The 18,749-nt window shown below is 42.3% G+C and overlaps 1 protein-coding gene across 2 annotated transcripts in view; it reads left to right on the plus strand.

Annotated features, from left to right (window-relative positions):
- Positions 1 to 18,749, plus strand: part of ADAMTS12 (ADAM metallopeptidase with thrombospondin type 1 motif 12) — a 521,425-nt gene that overhangs the window by 484,275 nt on the left and 18,401 nt on the right. For both annotated transcript variants that reach the window (XM_033933191.1, XM_033933212.1), the window contains one exon: positions 5,846 to 6,002. In XM_033933191.1, the coding sequence (XP_033789082.1) occupies positions 5,846 to 6,002 (157 nt within the window). The remainder of the gene's footprint in view (positions 1 to 5,845; positions 6,003 to 18,749) is intronic.

Here is an 18,749-nt window from a genome sequence, read left to right on the forward strand (position 1 = left end):
AGGGAGTGGGCATCCCTCCTGCCATTTAGGGCGATTTGCGGGGTGGGGAACGGTCTGTGGATCAGAGGTGCTAAAGCAGGGAGAGGGCTTTTTTAATGGGATAGATGGCCACGCAGAACATCTGTCCCATTAAAAAGAAAAAGAAGCAGAAGTCCTAACAGCAGTGACAGGAGGCTGCTTCTCCTGTCACTAGTGTCAGGGTTCTGCACCGACCCAATCGCTCACTGATTCACTTGATAGTGAATCAATCGATATTTGCAAATCGGCCAGAGAATCGGCCAACAACGATTTGAGTCGCTATCTTTAGTGAATATAGGCCTTTCTCCTTTTCTCCAACCTTTCATTACTCTGTAATGCATACTCCTATAGCCACTGTTTCCATCTTTCACTTGTCTTCTTATCTATCCTAATCTAATCTAACAATTTATTTATGTAGATTTATATCCCATCCTCCTCTAAGAGCTCAGAACGGGTTACAGTTTACATTCACAGTGTTAAATCTGCTTTACTTGTATTGTAACTACCCTCACTATCCCAAACGGGCTCACAATCTAACTAAAATGCCTTAGAGAAGCCCATCAATTAGATAAAGTTAAATAGAAAGGAAGAAAGAAGATCTCCAGAGACACTTGAAACATTGTTAACAAGGAACCCAGAAAATCCAAGAAGAATGAAATAATATGGGTAGATTAGTAAATCTAACAAAATAAATATAATATCAAACAGAAATTAAAAGAAATAAAAATAAAAGAAATAAAATTAACTAAGTTCAAGGTGACGTACAATTCAAGAGACAAAGAGAAATACAAAGGACTGTGGCTATTATAAAGGAAGTATAGAGAAGACGTTAGAGGTAAAGTTTACCCAAATTGAAGCGATGTTCGTTGCTGTTGGGCATACTACTGATTGTCAATGGAATGTATTGGCTCAAAAAGAAGAGTTTTTAGTTTCTTTCGAAATTGATGATAGTAGGATTCCGCTTTGATGGTTGTCGGGAGGATGTTCCAGATCTTTGTGCTGATATAGGTGATAAGCGTATTAAATATGCACTTGTATTTGATTCCTTTTGGTGATGGAAGAATCAGAAGAAGTTTCTCAATGTTTCTGGCTGAATTGGACCAAGAATTGATTAAAAGGTATATCCAAGGCTCAGCTGAGCTCGCATGTACGATGTACGGCAATGCATATTTTGAAGTTAATGCGTGCAGAGATGAGCAGCCAGTGAAGACTGCTAAAATAGAGTGATATGGATTCAAATTTTTTTCAGTTTGAAAATTAGTCGTATTGCTATCCTGTCTAACCTGGTTGCTCTTAGAAACTTGTGGAGATTAATTTTATGACAGGATGCCTAGGTTCAAGAGCCAAGTAGGCACCTACTTTGAAGCTATGTTATAAAGATTCATAGGTCATCTATGTATCTTTATAAAGTAGCCTCACAAAAGCTGAAGAAATCACTGCTAAAATGCTCAGGATTAGGTGTAAAGATACATGGGTGAAGTACAGTATGTACATAGGTGCTTATTTTACAAACACTGTTTCCTCTGAGCTGAGTGTGAGTCCTCCATTGTAGGTGGTGCTGTTTTACTATCACATTTTCAACAGTGAGGGACGGGCAAGCTCTCCAGAAATTCAGGAAACTTGCATGTTTCTAGCAATTGAAATCACAATAATGACCCCACTCCTCCCCCCCCACACACAGACACGCTGTCAGCAATGTAGATGGAACAGAGTTTATAAGCCATGTATGTAAATCTTGATGCCATCCAAGCCCTGTCCAAGCTCCTCCCCTGACCACACCTACACACAGGTTTTATAAAAGTACATGCAATCTTGTTACTTTGAGTTCTTTTGCATTCATAACCTATAGGGTAATTTAGAAAGACACTGCATGCATAAAAAAGCTGTACATGTGAAAACTCCTTTATAAAATTATCCCCTGCATGTTTATCCTGATTTTCCATTTTACCAGTGATAGCAGTGTACTAATGCTGCCAGTGAGCGAACATATGGACAATGAACAGTGATTGCAATTGTTGACCATGATTCTTCAGCCCATCTTTGGAAAATACTATTTTCTGCTGTAAATTACCAAGCCAAGTACAAGTTGAGCAAAAAACGAAAATGAGGTTGAAAGTTGTTTTCCAGGCACTTCTGATTTTACCAATCCAAACTAAAGTAAGATAGCATTAGGCAGCGGATGGAGGTGACTCAAGGGTCATTTTCCTTCTGAAATTGGTTTACCTGGGAAAAAAAACCATGTAGAAAGTAATTTATAAATATAATTTCCTCTACCATATAGCAGAAATCTGCTGTCCAATTTCTACATATCATAACTTAGGCCAGTGTCCATCAAACTGTGTGCCACGGCACAGTGGTGTGCCCTGAAGAGATTCTGGGTGTGCCACGAAAGAGTCCACAATTTTACTTTATTTTTATATTCCAATAATTTTCAGCTCTGACAGAAATGAAATCGAAAAAAGAGAACAACTGCAGATAGTGGATGATGAAATGCGTGTTTGCTTGTCGACTATTGAATTGCATTTTAAGTTAATTTGCACACAAAAACAAGCACATCCATCGCATTGATTAGCAATTCTATTCTATCTACTTTAGTTTCACCATTTTTACAGTTAGCCATACATAGCTTAAAGAACTTTTTTATAACTTTATTGATTTTCAAAGTTAAAACACAGTGCCATAAATTATACAGACATGAATAACAATATAAGCACTTAAATTCCACTAATAACAATGCATAAGATAAATATCCCACCCCTCCCCTCAATCAATTTAATTAAAAAAAAAAATCCAAAAAGATATCCCCCACCCACCCACCCTCCCCAACCTGGACATGCATAAAAATAAACAAAAGATTTTTAAACTTAGATAACTATATTAAATTAACAAAGGATGTCAACAGGCCCCAAACCAAATTAAATAATTTGCTATGCTCCAACATATCCGCATTCATCTTTTCATATTTGTCCCCTAAACATAAACTGGCCCACCAAAACGGAAAGTTGAGGCGGTCGCAATTTTTCCAGTTGCGGGTTATCATATACATAGCAATCCCTGTCATACTTAAGAAAAGCCTACCCTTGTAGCAATCCATGGGAGGTTTGACATGCAGCAGCGTTCCACATATAATTGCCTCATACGTCAAAGGGATTGTTGATTCCAGTATGAGGTTAATCTGTCCCCATATTGACTTCCAGAAGCTAAGTATCCAGTGTCCCAATGTCTAATATATATAAATAAGTATCCAGTGTCCCAATGTCTAATATATATAAATAAGAATAGTTGGGAAAATTACAAGGAGGTCTCAACATTGACCAACCTTTCATAATTTCTGTAAATGACAGTGCCAGCATCTATTAGATTTAGAACTGTCTAACTTATGTAACCTAACAGGGGTTCAAAAAGATCTATGTAACAGAAAAAAACACGTTTGTCTCATAGATGCTGATGCTGTACATTCCATCCTCCAAGTCGAAATTAACTCTCAAATTTAATTTTTTGTTGGTTTTGCAATTTTATAATTTCAGTTATAATGTGCCATGAAAAACACTTGCTCCATTTAGTGTGCTGAAGCTAAAAAGATTTGAGAGGCATTGATATAGGCGCTGCACGCACTTGGCTTCATTTATCAACCTACTGACCTTCTCCCATCCATACCATCAACACACCTTACTCAGGTGCACTAAACAGGATCGGTAAGACCCCGTGGGTCCACTCCGATCCAATTTTTGGCTGATTTTAAAAGAGCTATTGATGCACTAAAAATTTTGCATGCAAATGATTTGCGCGGAGGTTTGTCATAATCCCTATCTCTCCCGTCCAATTGATCGCTGTGAGAGCGACTCTCACACATACGCAGAGCAGGCAGGGGAGGCTCGAACAGCTGAGAGGCAGGAAATGCATCCTGCCACTCAGCTGTTTGAGCAGGAAACTTTTTTTAAAGGGCACAAATGCTGTATGTATGTTACACACACACAATATTTGCTTCATTAAAAAAAAAAAGAAAAAAATACCGCCCACTGATGATGGCCCTCCTCGACATCCAAATTAAACTAAAACTTAGTTTTATGCACCGGGTCATCAACCAATGTGGAGCTCGACTCAGTTAGTATTAAGAATAGAGTAATACAAAAGAACAGAACAAAAGAAATCTAATTTGGGAAAAGTAGAATAATTAATTTTCAAAATGTTTGGCAAGCAAGACTGTCTTCAGAGCCTTCCTGAAAGATAAGAAGGGGCCTAAGTTTCTTAGCAAGAGTGGCAAGTTATTCCAAAGCTCGGTGCCACTCCCCGCCACCAGATGCTCATCCAAACCTGCCCCCTGAATTCCCCCTCCCCCCGTACCTTTTTTGTGAAGAGAGCAGGAGGGAGGCTCATTCCCTCCAGCTCTGAGGCCCGCCGATCTAAAATGGTAGGCCTTTCCCTCTTCAGTGCATCATGTGATGCAGAGGAAGGAGCCTAAGGCCCTGATTGGCTCAGACACCTAAGGCCCCTCCCAAGGAGTCTGAGACAATCAGGGTTTTAGGCTCCTCCATCTGTATCCCAGGATATAGAGGAAGGATACATACCAGGGTTGGGAATTCTATGTTTTCAATAGTAGGGGTGAAATTTTGGAACTCATTGACAGGTCATCTACCTAAACAACCGCCTAATCCAAACTACCTCAACCAGACACAGGAGAACGCACAAACCGTTCACTCATCCCCCCAATCAGAGACTTCAAATGAAAAAAACTGTACGACAGCCTTCTAGCTACCCAAGCAGCAAAACTAGACTACCAACTTTCCAATTTACTGATAACAACTACAGACTACAAATCGTTTAGAAAAGAAATAAAAACCATCCTATTCAAGACATCCTTTAAGACAAACTAACACCGCAAGACTCATCCCAATTCTCTGTAACAAACCGCTCTACTATTCAATTCCTCTGGAAATGACCAGATAACTTCTTTTGTAATCTGCCTTGAACTGCAACTGCCTTGAACTCTCCCTCCCATACGAACCACGAGACAGAAATAAATACTTTATAACAAACCAGCAACGTCGGCAGCAATCTAGACAGGCTGCTTCGTAGCCTTCTATTGCCTCACTGATGTCCTAGGTTCCAAATGCTGAAGTTGCCATCCAAGCTCACTCCAGCCTATCCAGCCTGTTTGCAGGATATCTACCATAAAGTCTGGCCAGTAATAGTTTCAATGTCCAAGTTAGAGGAGTTCCCAGCCCAATCCTACACCAAATCATCACATATGGGACACAGACCGTGCAAGTCTGTCCAGTACTGGCCTTAGCTCTTTAATTTACATTCTTTGTTTTCTAATTAGAAATCTGGCAATACAGCGGGGTAGTTTCAAGAAATTTCAAGATGTTTGGGAGCCATTAACAAAGTATTGTACTGATTAGATGAAATTTTCTTTTCCCTTAAATTTACAAGTTCAATTGTGAGGGAAGGGGGGGAATTTTATAGTTATGTATTGTATAAATATTGATTATTTGATAGGTAAGGAGGGGAAGGGGGGGAGTTAAGTATTTATCACTGTTACCATTGATGATTATTAAGTGATATAGATATTGTTAATTTGTTTGGACATTTTATCACACTTATTGTAAGTTTGAAAATGAATAAAGAATTAAAAAAAAAAAAAAGAAATCCTCTATGTTTTTCCCACGCTTTTTTGAATTTCATCACCGTTTTTCTCATTGTTCTAATCTGAATTGTAGAAGCATTAAGATTTGTATAATGAAGTCTATGGGACCTCTTTGCCATCTTTAAAACAATATTAATTTATAAAATGTACGTTTTCAGATTACTGATCTTAATCTTTCAGTGTTCAGTGTCATGTGGTGATGGCATTCGGCGTCGATCCATAGCATGCATCAATAAGGAAAATATGAAAACTGAAGACTCTGGTCTTTGTGAACAGGATGAGCCCAAACCTCAGCAACTTCAGAAATGTAAAATGCAGACATGCCAGGAAAATACAGGTATTTCAATCCATTTTGTTGCAGATTTCTCAGAACCGTTCAAATATTATCTGTGTAGAGAGAGGCAGCAGGATGGATAAGCTCCCTCACAATTCAGAAGTTGCAGACTAGAGGCAGGATTTACTAAAGTTCACTGCGATATCTGCATGCACTAATACTATATTCTGTTGTCCAAGAGTTCTTATTGAAAAATTTATAGTGTACGTGAAAAATTGACATTTGAGTGGACAAACCATATAACTTTGAATAAAAATGCAAAGTATACAGTTTATACCAAAGTTATAATTTGCTAACTATAACAGTAATAAGGAAAATAAAATAAAATGAAAATCTATGAAGATGGTGAATCTTCAGTATAAGATTGAAATTTAAGCAATTAACTAAGGAGCCCTTTTATCAAACTGCAGTATAAAATAGCCTGAGTGCTCCCTTACATTCCTACATGCTAAGGGGCTCATAATTTAAAAAAAAGTCTAAAAAGTGGCCTAAATGGCTATTTGGACGATCAAAAAGCCTGATCGTCCAAGTACACATAATCAAAGCTGGTTTTAGACGTATCTAAAACCAGCTTATGCCTTTCCCCTGCCTTTAAACGCACAGAGAGAAAAGAGGCATTTTTAGAGGAGGGGAAAGGGCGGGCGGTGGGCGGGAGGTGGGCCGACCTACACCTAGGCGTACAACACGTATAACCAAAACATTTGACAGGTTGCCTAGTCGGCACTTATACGTTTTGACTTAGACCAAGTCAAAACAGATATAAGTGCCAAAAAAGGGGCCGTTGAGCTGATGGCGGCTGGCGCGATCAGTTCAGTGGCCTGGCAACCTACCCCCCCCACCGCAACCATCATGGCAGGAGAGATGCCTCATCTCCCCTACCGCGATGCGATCACCCCTCTACCTGAACTGCTGCGACCCGCGGCAGGAGAAATGCCCAATCTCTCCTGCCGCGGGTTGTGGCAGTTCAGGTAGAGGAGTGATTGCATCGCGGCAGGGAAGATGGCTAATTTTTCCTGCCATGATACATCCCCCCCCCCCCCGCCGACAACATCGGGGCAAGAGGAAGCCCAAGCCCTCTTGCCCCGCGATCCCCAAATCTCCCCCCCCCCCCCCCGCTGAGTCCAATGGGGCCAGGAGGGAGCCCAAACCCTCCTGGCACTGCGATTTCCAACCCCTCTCCCCCCCCCCCCCGATCTGGCCAGGAGGTAGCCCAAACCCTCCTGCCCAGACGGACCTCCCACTAAAATACGGGCAGGAGGCATCCCAGGCCCTCCTGCCCTCGACTCAACCCCTCCAAGACCGCCCCACTCGAACCCCTGATCGGCCCCCACACCGACCCGTGACCCCCCCCCGTTGACCCTCACGACCCACCCCCAAACCCACCCCCATACCTTGAAAGCATTGGCCGGACAGACGGGTGCCAAGCCCGCCCATCCGGCAGGCCAGCCAGCTCAGGAATGGGGTCGGATTGGCCCAGGCTGCTCAAACCCCGCCCACAGGTGGGACCTGAAGCACCTGGGCCAACCAGAATAGGCCCAGGAGACTTAGGCTCCTCCTGTGGGCAGGGCCTTAAGCACATGGGCCGGATTGGCGGGGCTTGGGCTTCTTCCTGGCCCCATCGGACTCAGCGGGGGGTGTTTTGGGGATCGCGGGGCAAGAGGGCTTGGGCTCCCTCTTGCCCCGATGTCGTCGGGGGGGGGGTGGATTCTGTAACCGGTGTTGTGTTTGACAGACACCGGTTACAGAATCCAGCTTTTAGGTAAAGGACTGGCTCCTCCTTCGTCTAAAAGCCCTTGTTTTGGACGTTTGGAGCTTAGGCTTTTTTTTAGGTTGATTATATGGTATAAATTTAGACGTAGTGGTGGTCTGGGCATTTAAACAGCTGAACGTAGAGGCAGGCCATTATAAAAAAAAAACCTTTTGGATGTTTATTTTGATAATGGACATTTTCCCTGCTTCTACTTTCAACGTTTAAGGCCTTAGGCCAAAAGGGGACTTAGACGTTTTTTTTTTATTATGCCCCTCCACAGCTATATTTACCACAGGGGCAAAATGACCAGTTTTCCAAATTTTCTTATTGACTATGCTCTAATTTTTCTATTGATTCATGGCCATTAGTGCATGAGCCTGATTTGTAGGTATTAGAGACTCATATGTAGAGAATGACACAGTGACAAAATTCATTACCGTTCCCGTCCCCGCGGATAACCGCGGTAAACTATCTTCATGTCATTCTTTAAGGAGAGAGGGAAGAATCAGAGTATGAATGGCCACAGCCACTGACCTGCAAGCTTTTCTTTCAAGAATGCTGGTGTAGAAGGACTGAGGCTGAGATAGACACTAAAAAATGACATGGGATTATTTCCCGCGGTTATCCGCGGGGACGGGGACGGTGATTAATTTTGTCACCGTGTCATTCTCTACTCATATGCTAAACCTGCACTAATCAGCAATATGCCCATGCACTAATCAGCAATATGCCCATGCACTAATCAATTAGGGCCTAATTCTCTAAAGAACAGCGATCTTGGTGGCCTCCTAAGAAGCGATCACCAATCACGTGTCAATCACGCATTGGTGTCCTTTAGAGAATCGCATTTTTTTTTTTCTAACAGATGCATTTAATGTAGGCTAGCATTATACAGGCCTACAGATGTCTGTCTCATACCTACAGAGACACCTAGGGATGCTTATGGACCTTGGCATTGGTAGGCATGCCGAGACACCTCAATAGGTGCAAGTCAGACACCTATATTGTAGGCGTCCTTCGCTGCGTGGATTTTTTTTTTTAACGTGCGTCCAGATTGGCTGGTGAGATGGTGGTAAGATATCTATCGCTGCCTACAATCGAGACACCATTTGTAGAATCAGCCCCTTAGTGCAGGACACACGCATTTTCTGCTCCCAAACTCATTCCCAGTGCTAAAGGATAAATTTGGGGGGCCTTTTTACCAAACTGAAGTAGAAAGTGGCCATAGCACATCCTTACATGGGTCATTCTCACACGCTAAGGCCATTGTACTGATTTTTCTATTTTCTGTATTAATGGCCACATGCTAATTTTTGCATTAGCATGTGGCCATTAACATGTGAGCCCCTGCCACCACCTATTTCATAGGCAAGAGGGACTCATACTAAACCTGCACTAATCAGTTAGCACATTTCTCCCTACTCCACTCTACTAAATATAGATGATATAATATATAGATCCATTGTGAAATGCAGACTATCAAGCTTAAATAGAACTTGAAAATTTAGGTAAGTTTTTTTGCATATTGTCTCGTGAATTCGATCAAGTTCTAGAAAAGTTCTAGTATTAGTATGCATATTTGGTATTCTTTGACTAAGAAATTCTTTTGAAAATATTTGCCAAGGAAAGCAAGACAAGTGATAAAGAATCTTCTTCAAAGACATGATAAATACCACTTCAAATGAAGCCTTACATACTGAATTTTATTCAATGACAGCATTTGTGTTAAAATGGCAACATGCAAAACAGACACTAATGGATAAAAGATTGATAAGCCACAATTAAACGTTTGACATACTGAAGAGGTAAATTATGTTCAAACTTACAAAGCTTCACAAAGTTGCTTAGTTTCTAAATTTGTTTTTATTCTTTCATAGTGAATTTCTGTCCTAATAATTTCATAAAAACTGGCTAAGTTATATAAATATTGGTTTTGTGGGTGACGCAAGAAGAACAGGGGAAAGCAACACCACAACCACAAAATTGCACAAATCAGAGTGGAATTGTCCAGAAGACAATGATGTGCATTAAAAAAGTATCCTTCAATATATTGATGATTTGAAGATCTTTATTGTTCAGACATCAATAAAATACATTCATCGACTCAACATATACATGTTTCGGCCATCAAGGCCTGCCTCAGGAGTCTTGAAAGTACGGATGACGATTTGAGAAGTATGCTCGTATTCGTGAAAATATATGACCAAAATCAATCAAAGAGAGATATCATCCCGCGCATAACACGGGAGATGTCGACTTCCACCTTACGTCTTACGTGTTATGCGTGGGATGATATCTCTCTTTGATTGATTTTGGTCGTATATTTTCACGAATACGAGCAAACTTCTCAAATCGTCATCCATACTTTCAAGACTCCTGAGGTAGGCCTTTGTGTTTGACGTACATAAAATGTTTGTCTTTTAATTGTACGTGTAAAAAGATGAGCTTAATAAATTAAACCAAGCAGCAGATGAAGTCATAAGAGCATAAGAATTGCCATACTAGGATAGACCAAAGGTCCATCAAGCCCTGTATTCTGTTTTCAACACTGGCCAATCCAGGTCCCAAGTACCTAGCTATATCCTAAGTAGTAAAACAAATTTCATGCTGCTTATCCTAGGAATAAGTCATGGCCTATGGGCTTCTCTTTTAGGAAATCATCCAAACCTTTTTTAAACCCCGCTAAGCTAACTGATTTCACCACATTCTCTGTCAACGAATGCCATAGTTTAATTACACGTTCTCCGGTTTGTTTTAAATCTACTACTTAGTAGCTTCATCGCATATCCCCTAGTCCTAGTATTTTTGGAAAGAGTGAACAAGCGATTCACATCTACCCTTTCCACTCCACTCATTTTATAGACCTCTATCTTATTACCCCTGAACTATCTCTTCTCAAAGCTGAAGAGCCCTAGCTACTTTAGACTTTCCTCATAGGGAAGTTGTCCCATTCCTTTTATCAATTTTGTCACCCTTCTCTGTACCTTTTCTAATTCCATTATATCTTATTTGAGATATGGTGACCAGAACTGCATACAGTATTTGAGGTGTAACTGTACCAAAGAGCAGTACAAGGGCATTATAACATTTTCATAAGAACATAAGAATAGCCTTACTGGGTTAGACCAATCCAGCAAAATCAATGCACACATTCGACAGATTAGGGGCTGATGAATCTATCCCAAATGATTTTAATCAAATTGAGGGGTTTTGAGGCAGAAATAAAATTTTCAAAAAAATAAAAAATCAATAAAAATCCAAGATGGCTACCACCAGTGAATTTGTGCCACAAACAGCAAAAATAAAGAAAATTCAAAAATAAAAAATAGTGATTTGGGGTTTGAGGAGGTGGGAGACCTGAACTCTACCCTCAGAAACTTCAAAAAATACATTTTACAGAGAACCTTTTGGAAAATTCGGACCCCTGGACCTACCCCCAGTACCTCCCAGTTCCACCCATCCCCACCCCATCATGCCCCAGTTCCGCCCCAAATCCCACCCCCTGCTGCCTGCCCTTCTGGGTCAGGACATCCATGCATGCGACGTAATGACATCACACACACACACATGGCATCTGCGTATGCACGGATGCCCTCTTGCCCAACATGATGTTGAGGAAAGCTTTTCAAAACCCGTACAAAGTGCCAGGTTTTGAAAAGCCATCCAGACCCCTGGACATGTCCTCAAAAGGGGAACATATCTGGTAACCCTACCACAGACCACCCCCGAAGCTCCCATAGGAAATAATGGAGGTGTACTTATAGTCTGTGAAGTGCCTGCCTGTCAGCTCTGATACACTGCAGCTGAATGGAGGAAAAGGATTTTCTGCCTCAGAAAGTGCTCCAAATGATCAAACTTGAAGATCTTCGGACTGCCAGTTGGATGGACACTGACTGTAATCTCCACTCCCATGAAAACTCCAAGTGACCAGGGGCGGTAAACACAGCCTGCACCCTTAAACCTGGAGAGATATTTTATTCAGGATGCATACATCCTGCACTTAAACACCTGACAGGGTCAGAGGGCAAGCAAACTCCCAGGGAATGGACCCCAAGTCTGAGAAGGGTGGCACAAGCAGGCTGGCTCCATAGATCCACCAAAGATTCTCTGTGAAACAGTAGTCTGGCTCCATGGGACTGCATTCTTTCCTCTGGCAGAGGACACGGCAAGGTATCTCAAGGCACTTAAGCCACTGAAAAAAAAAAAAAAAAGAACTTTAAGTGAAAAAATAAGAAAAAGATGCAGAACATATCCAAAAGACTTCTGTAAGGATTGTTTGCAGAAATTGAAACTACAGGGGTCTCTAACTCTCTCTTTAAGGTAGTAGGATCATGTGCTCAGAAAAGTGTTTGGATTTCTGCAACTCCCGGATTGCGGGAAGGGATTGAACACCTAGCATACTGAATCTGGAAGGGAAGTAACAGAAGTTTTCCTGCCCATTACATTTGCCTTACTACTCCACCTAGAATACTGAAAATTAGGCTGCTGCACAGGAGGCTATATGGCACAGCTCTTGCATTCTCTCATAATAACATAGTAAATGACAGCAGATAAAGACCTGAACGGTCCATCCAGTCTGCCAATTAGTTATACCATTAAAAATTAATGATTAGATTAATTTGTCTCTTCTTTGATATTTCTGTAAGGTCCACCTGGTATTGTCCTAGGTTCCAAATGCTGAAGTTGACGTCCAAGCTCACTCCAGCCTATCCAACCATCCTGTTTGCAGGATATCTACCATAAGGCTGGCCAGTAACATCCTCATGTTCCAAGTTAGTGGAGTTCCCATTGATGCCTTCCCCAGCCCGTCCTATACCAAATCATCACATATGGGACACAGACTGTGCAAGTCTATCTAGTACCGGCCTTAACTCTTTAATTTACATTCTTCATTTTCCAATTAGAGATCCTATGTTTATCCCAAGCTTTTTTGAATTCCATCACCGTTTTCCTCTCCACCACTTCCCTCAGGAATGCATTCCAAGCATCCACCACCCTTTCCGTGAAAAAGAATTTCCTGACATTGCTCCCGAGTCTTCCTCCTTGCAACCTCAAATTATGCCCTCTAGTTTTACCATTTTCTCTTCTCTGGAAAAGATTTGGTTCTATATTAATACCTTTCAAGTATTTAAACATCTGTATCTTATCTCCCCTGTCCCTCCTCTCTTCCATAGTATATATATATTTAGGTCTTCCACTCTCTTCTTTTGGTTCAAACCCCTTACCATTTTCGTTGCCTTCCTCTGGACCGCTTCAAGTCTTTTTACATCCTTCACCAGATACGGCCTCCAAAACTGAACACAAGTGCGATCTCACCAACAACCTATACAGGGGCATCAACACCTCCCTTCTTCTGCTGGTTATTCCTCTTTCTATACAGTCTAGCACAGTGGTCTCAAACTCAAACCCTTTGCAGGGCCACATTTTGGATTTTGAGGTACTTGGAGGGCCTCAGAAAAAATAGTTAATGTCTTATTAAAGAAATGACAGTTTTGCATGAGGTAAAATTCTTTATAGTTTATAAATCTTTCCTTTTGGCTAAGTCTTAATAATAATATTGTAATTTATAGCTAAAGAGACATATGATCAAGAAACTGTTTTATTTTACTTTTGCAATTATGATAAACATACCGAGGGCCTCAAAATAGTACCTGGCGGGCCGCATGTGGCCTCTGGGCCATGAGTTTGAGACCACTGGTCTAGCATCCTTCTGGCTACAGTCACCGCCTTATTACACTGTTTAGATGTCTATAGATCCTCAGACACAATCACCCCAAGGTCCCTCTCTCCATCAGTGCTTATTAGCCTCTCACCTCCCAGCACATACGGTTCCCTCAAATTTCTACCCCCCAAATGCATCACTCTGCACTTCTTCGCATTTTAGTTGCCAGACATTAGGCCATTCTTCTAACTTTTGCATATCCTTTTTCATGTTTTCCACTCCCTCCTGGGTGTCCACTCTGTTACAAATCTTGGTATCATCCACAAAAAGGGCTAACCTTACCTTCTAACCCTTCAGCAATGTCACTCACAAACATATTAAACAGAATCGGTCCATCACCGATCCCTGAGGCACTCCATTAGTCACCTTTCCCTCCTCCATTGAATTCCATTAACCAACACCCTCTGGCATTTGTCTGTCAACCAGCTTCTAATCCAGTTCATGACTTTGGGCCCTAATTTCAGCCCATGGAGTTTGTTTAAGAGCCTCCTATGAGGAACCGTATCAAAGGTTTTTGAAATATAAGTAATTACATCTAGTGCACTTTCTTGATCCAATTCCCTGATCACCCAGTCAATCAGATTTGTTTGGCACAATTTACCTTTAGTAAATCCATGTTGCCTCAGATCTTGTAATCCATTAAGAGTCTAAGAATTTCACTATCCTTTCCTTCAGGAACGTTTCCATTATTTTTCCAATAACCGACTTGAGGCTTACTGGTCTGTAATTTCTTGCTTCATCTCTGCAACCACTTTTGTGAAGAGAGACCACATCTGCTCTTCTCCAGTCTCGCTAAACCTCTCCTGTCTCTAAAGATTTATAGAACAAATCTTTAAGAGGACCCGCCAGAACCTCTTGGAGATCCCTCAATATCCTGGGATGGGTCCCATAGCTTTGTCTAGCTTCAGTTTTTCAAGTTGTTCATAAACACTTTCTTCTGTGAATGGTGCCGTATTCACTCCATTCTCAGGTGTAACTTTGCTATCCAATCGCAGTCCTTCTTCATGCTTTTTTCTGTAAATACCGAACAGAAGTATTTGTTTAGCATATTTGCTTTGGCCTCATCACTCTCCACATAGCGGTTCATACCTTCTTTCAGTCTCATAATTCCATTTTTTGTCTTTCTTCTTTCACTAATGTAACTGAAAAATTTTTGTCTCCCTTTTTTATATTTATAGCCATTTGCTCTTCCGCTTGCACTTTTGCCAGATGTATCTCTCTCTTGACTTCTGCTGGTAGATGGGCACAACCCACAAGTATATGAATTGATCTGTTGGGACTAATGGAAAGAAAATTATCAGGTAAGAACTGTTTTCTCCATTTGCGAGGTAGATGGACACATGGGTGGAGCATGGGCAGGACATAGGCAGAGCCTCCACTTATATGTGTAACTTACAGAATCATCAGGCTTAAGTACAAGCATCTAAATGTTAGTCTTGCTGATAGTGGAGTTGTCCAAAGAAACAGGTGTGCTGATTTCAAAACTTTGCTTTATTCAATCAATGATTGTTTGAATAAAGCAGAGTTTTGAAAAAAAAATCAGCATACCTGTTTCTTTGGACATCTCCACTGTTTTCTTGCTTGCTACTGACTCGAGAAGATGACTCTTCTGTTTTTTAAGTGGTTATACTAGTATTCAATAACCAAATCTAGGCACGGATTATCTAACCGTTGCTGATTTTTTAGACACCGATAGGTATCCAAGTTCAATGAAAAATGACATTTTTAACTGAGTTTCAAGGCACCTACTGGTGCCGAAAAAAATCAGAAACGGAATTGCGCATCCGTAGGTGCTTTAGGCCACCTAACACCACTGTGTGTGTGGCTAACACCGGAAGTGGCATTAGGCGACCTAAAGCACCTACAGAGGCACGATTCACATCAAAGGTAAGAAAACCTACCTTTGCCAGAAGCACAATTCTGTACCCGGTGCCATCAGGTGATTGACACGCGATGGGTGGCTGCCGATAATGGCGCCGGTTACAGAATTCGGGCCCTAGGCTTTGTTATAGAATAGGATCCTACCACCCTGATTTCAGAGTGCCTAAATAGAGGTGCACAGTTTTGTCACTATAGCGCATAATATATTATCATTTTCAGACATTTTTGATAGTTGAAATAAAAGAATATCCTTTTTGGAGGGGAGCCAGGTTGTTAATTTTAATGAGTACTGAAGATTTTTTTTATGGTTCATTATTTCTTGCTATTCAGTTTGTTGAACTAGACATTGATTACCAGCCAAGCATACCTTATGAGCTCCATGCTCTGTGTTTAGAATTCATTGCAGTTGGCTTATACTAGTACCATAGGTGTGCTATGAATAACCATGCTCCCACTGGGAAAAAGTTACATGAAAGCGAATGGGTACTTGTATACCGTCTTTTTGTCACTTTGGCATTTCAAAGCTGACATTCAAAGCAGTGGGCGCTTGAGGATTAAAGTCCAAATTCTGTAACCGGCACCTATTTTGGAGGCGCCCAACTAGATAAGTGCCTATCTGAATTGAATAACAAGCCCTAATTAAGCTTTTTAATCAGCAATAATTGAAACTTAGGGCTCCTTTTACGAAGGTGCGCTACGGGTTTTACCGCACGCACCGGATTAGCGCGCACTAGCCAAAAATCTACCGCCTGCTCAAAAAGGAGGCGGTAGCGGCTAGCGCATGCAGTATTTTAGCGCACGCTATTCCGTGCGTTAAGGCCCTAGCGCGCCTTTGTAAAAGGAGCCCTTAGGCACTTATCAAGAAAGAGCGATTCTGGAACAAGACGCCTCTAAAAATTTAGGCGACCTTCAAAAAAAAAGAGGCGCTATGCGTGTTGGGCGTGGCTTCGTGTTAGGCGCCTTGTTACAGAATCGCTGCTCTTAGGCGTGCTTAAGCGCTCGCATGGGCGCCTAAGTTTTAGTTGTGCCTGGAGCTGGCCTATTTATTGGGCGCCTCCAAAATAGAGGCCGCTCAGCGTGATTCACTAACCCAATTTTAATTGAATTGCGCTGAACGGTGCCTAAATCGGTGCCTAACTTTTGGGCGCTTCTTATAGAATTTGCCCTTAAGTGATTTGCCCAGGGTCTCAAGAAACAGCACCAGGATTTGATCTCATAACCTCTGGGTGCAGAGGTAGCGGCTCAACTAGTGAGCCACATTATAATGTAACTAGTCTTTAAGCCCGTTACATTAAGGGGTGCTATAATAGAGTATCTATCTGTCTGTCTGTGTTTCGTTATCTCTCTCTCTCCTTGGCTGTTGTCTGTGTCCTTCTGTCTTCCCCCCCCCAGCAAAGCTGTTTGCCCCCAGCACACCCCTCCCACCCAAAGCAGCCCCCTTTTCCTCCCCCTATCTCTCCATGGCCCCATTCTGTGTCCCCCCAGCACACCCCTCCCCCAAAGCAGCCCCCTTTCACTCTCCCTGTCTCTCCATGGCCCCTTCTGTCTGCCCCCAGAGCAAAAGTGTCTGTCCCCAGCACACCTCCCCCCCAAAGCAGCCCCTTTTCCCTCTCCCTATCTCTCCATGGCCCCTTCTGTCTCCCCCTAGCACACCCCTCCCCCAAAGCAGCCCCCTTTCCTTCTCCCTGTCTCTCCATGGCCCCTTCTGCCTTCCCCCCAGTAAAACTGTCTGTCCCCAGCACACCTCCCCCCCAAAGCAGCCCCTTTTCCCTCTCCCTATCTCCCCCTAGCCCCCTGAATTAATCACCCTGCTTACCTGGCCTGCTCCTATTCAAAAGCAGGCCGCGGTCGTGGTGGCCGGCCCAGCGAACTTCGCAGGCCGCTCCCCAACCCGGAAGCACACTCCCCCCGACGCGATCCCGTGCGTCAGAGGGAACGTGCCACCGAGGCCAGAAAGCGGCCCGCCAAAGCCGGCCAGGATCGCAGGCTGCCCCGAAGAGGAGGATCAACGGCAGCGACAGCAACGGTGAGCGAGGGCGGGAGGTCTGCTGAGCTTCCTTCGGGTTGGTGAGGGCAAGAGGAGGGGAGTGGCCAGAGTGATCATTGGCCGGGTTCTAAAATGGAACACGGCCATGGATCACACACCACGGCCGCAGTAATCATGCTTTTAAAGCGCATGCGCCACTAACCTTTTATTATATAGGATGTTACTTGTGTGTAACTGATATTCTCCAACTTCAATTGTTTCATGTTGTTGTTTTTCTTTCTTTTTTTTTTCTTTATATGTATCCACAGTGAAAACCAATATTCACATTTTTAACACTGCGACCTGCTGTAAAAACTCTCTAATAACACTTATTTATCTCTAATTCAGCAAAGTGATTGTGTTTCATTGGAATGGAATTGCTGGTGACTATGGGTCACATTTTCTGAACTTCAGCTGTCTGTCTCTAAGCCATAAAGGAACATAATTAACAAGTGTCAGGAAAGAGAGATAATTTCTCAAGATGAAATAAAAATAGGGAGAGAAAGATTTGTAGCTTAATTTGCTAGGACAGGAGATTGCCTTTTTAATAAAAGCAGGTAAGATGCTAGAGGGTCAGTAATGAAAATTCACTACGTGATCAGATGAATAGGTTTTTTTTTTTTATCATCAATCATATTTCCTGGAAACTTGAAATTAATTTTATTTGAACATCAAGCAGTTATTTATGTTCTATTGGAGATAATAACTTGATTGCTTTTAGTTAACTATTATGCTACCGAGCCATAAGCGATGGTTTCTAAATCAATATCTCTTAATCAATTATCCCAGGTACATTAGGTAGAATGCGAGCTCACTGGGACAGATAGGGAAAAATGCTTGAGTACCTGAATGTAAACCACATGGAGGGGCATAATCCCCAAAAAAGTCTAAGGGCTCCTTTTACTAAGGTGCGCTAGCGTTTTTAGCGCACGCAGGAAATTACCATGCACTACGCTTCTAGAACTAGCGCCAGCTCAATGCTAGCGTTAAGGTCTAGCGCGCGCAGCAATGTAGCGTGCACTATTCCACGCATTAAGGCCCTAACGCGGCTTAGTAAAAGGAGCCCTAAGTCCCCTTTTCGCCTAAGTCCCTTAACGCTGAAAGTAGGCAGCAGGGAAATGTCCATTCTCAAAAAAAACGTCCAAAATGCCCTACCTCTGCGTTCAGCAGTTTAATCATCCAGACCTATCCTACCTATCCACCTCCCCTCTCTCTCCTCCCCTCCCTCCCTCCCCATTCTCTCCCCTCTTGCCTCTCTTTAAAGTTGCCTTGAGCCTGTATAGGTATGAGTGACGCACAAATAGATTAGATTAGACCATCTAACCTTCAAACACATTCCCAACCCCAAAATCGCCCAAGTCTCAAATGCCC

This window comes from Geotrypetes seraphini, chromosome 1 (assembly GCF_902459505.1).
Source record: "Geotrypetes seraphini chromosome 1, aGeoSer1.1, whole genome shotgun sequence".
NCBI classification, from domain to species: domain Eukaryota; kingdom Metazoa; phylum Chordata; class Amphibia; order Gymnophiona; family Dermophiidae; genus Geotrypetes; species Geotrypetes seraphini.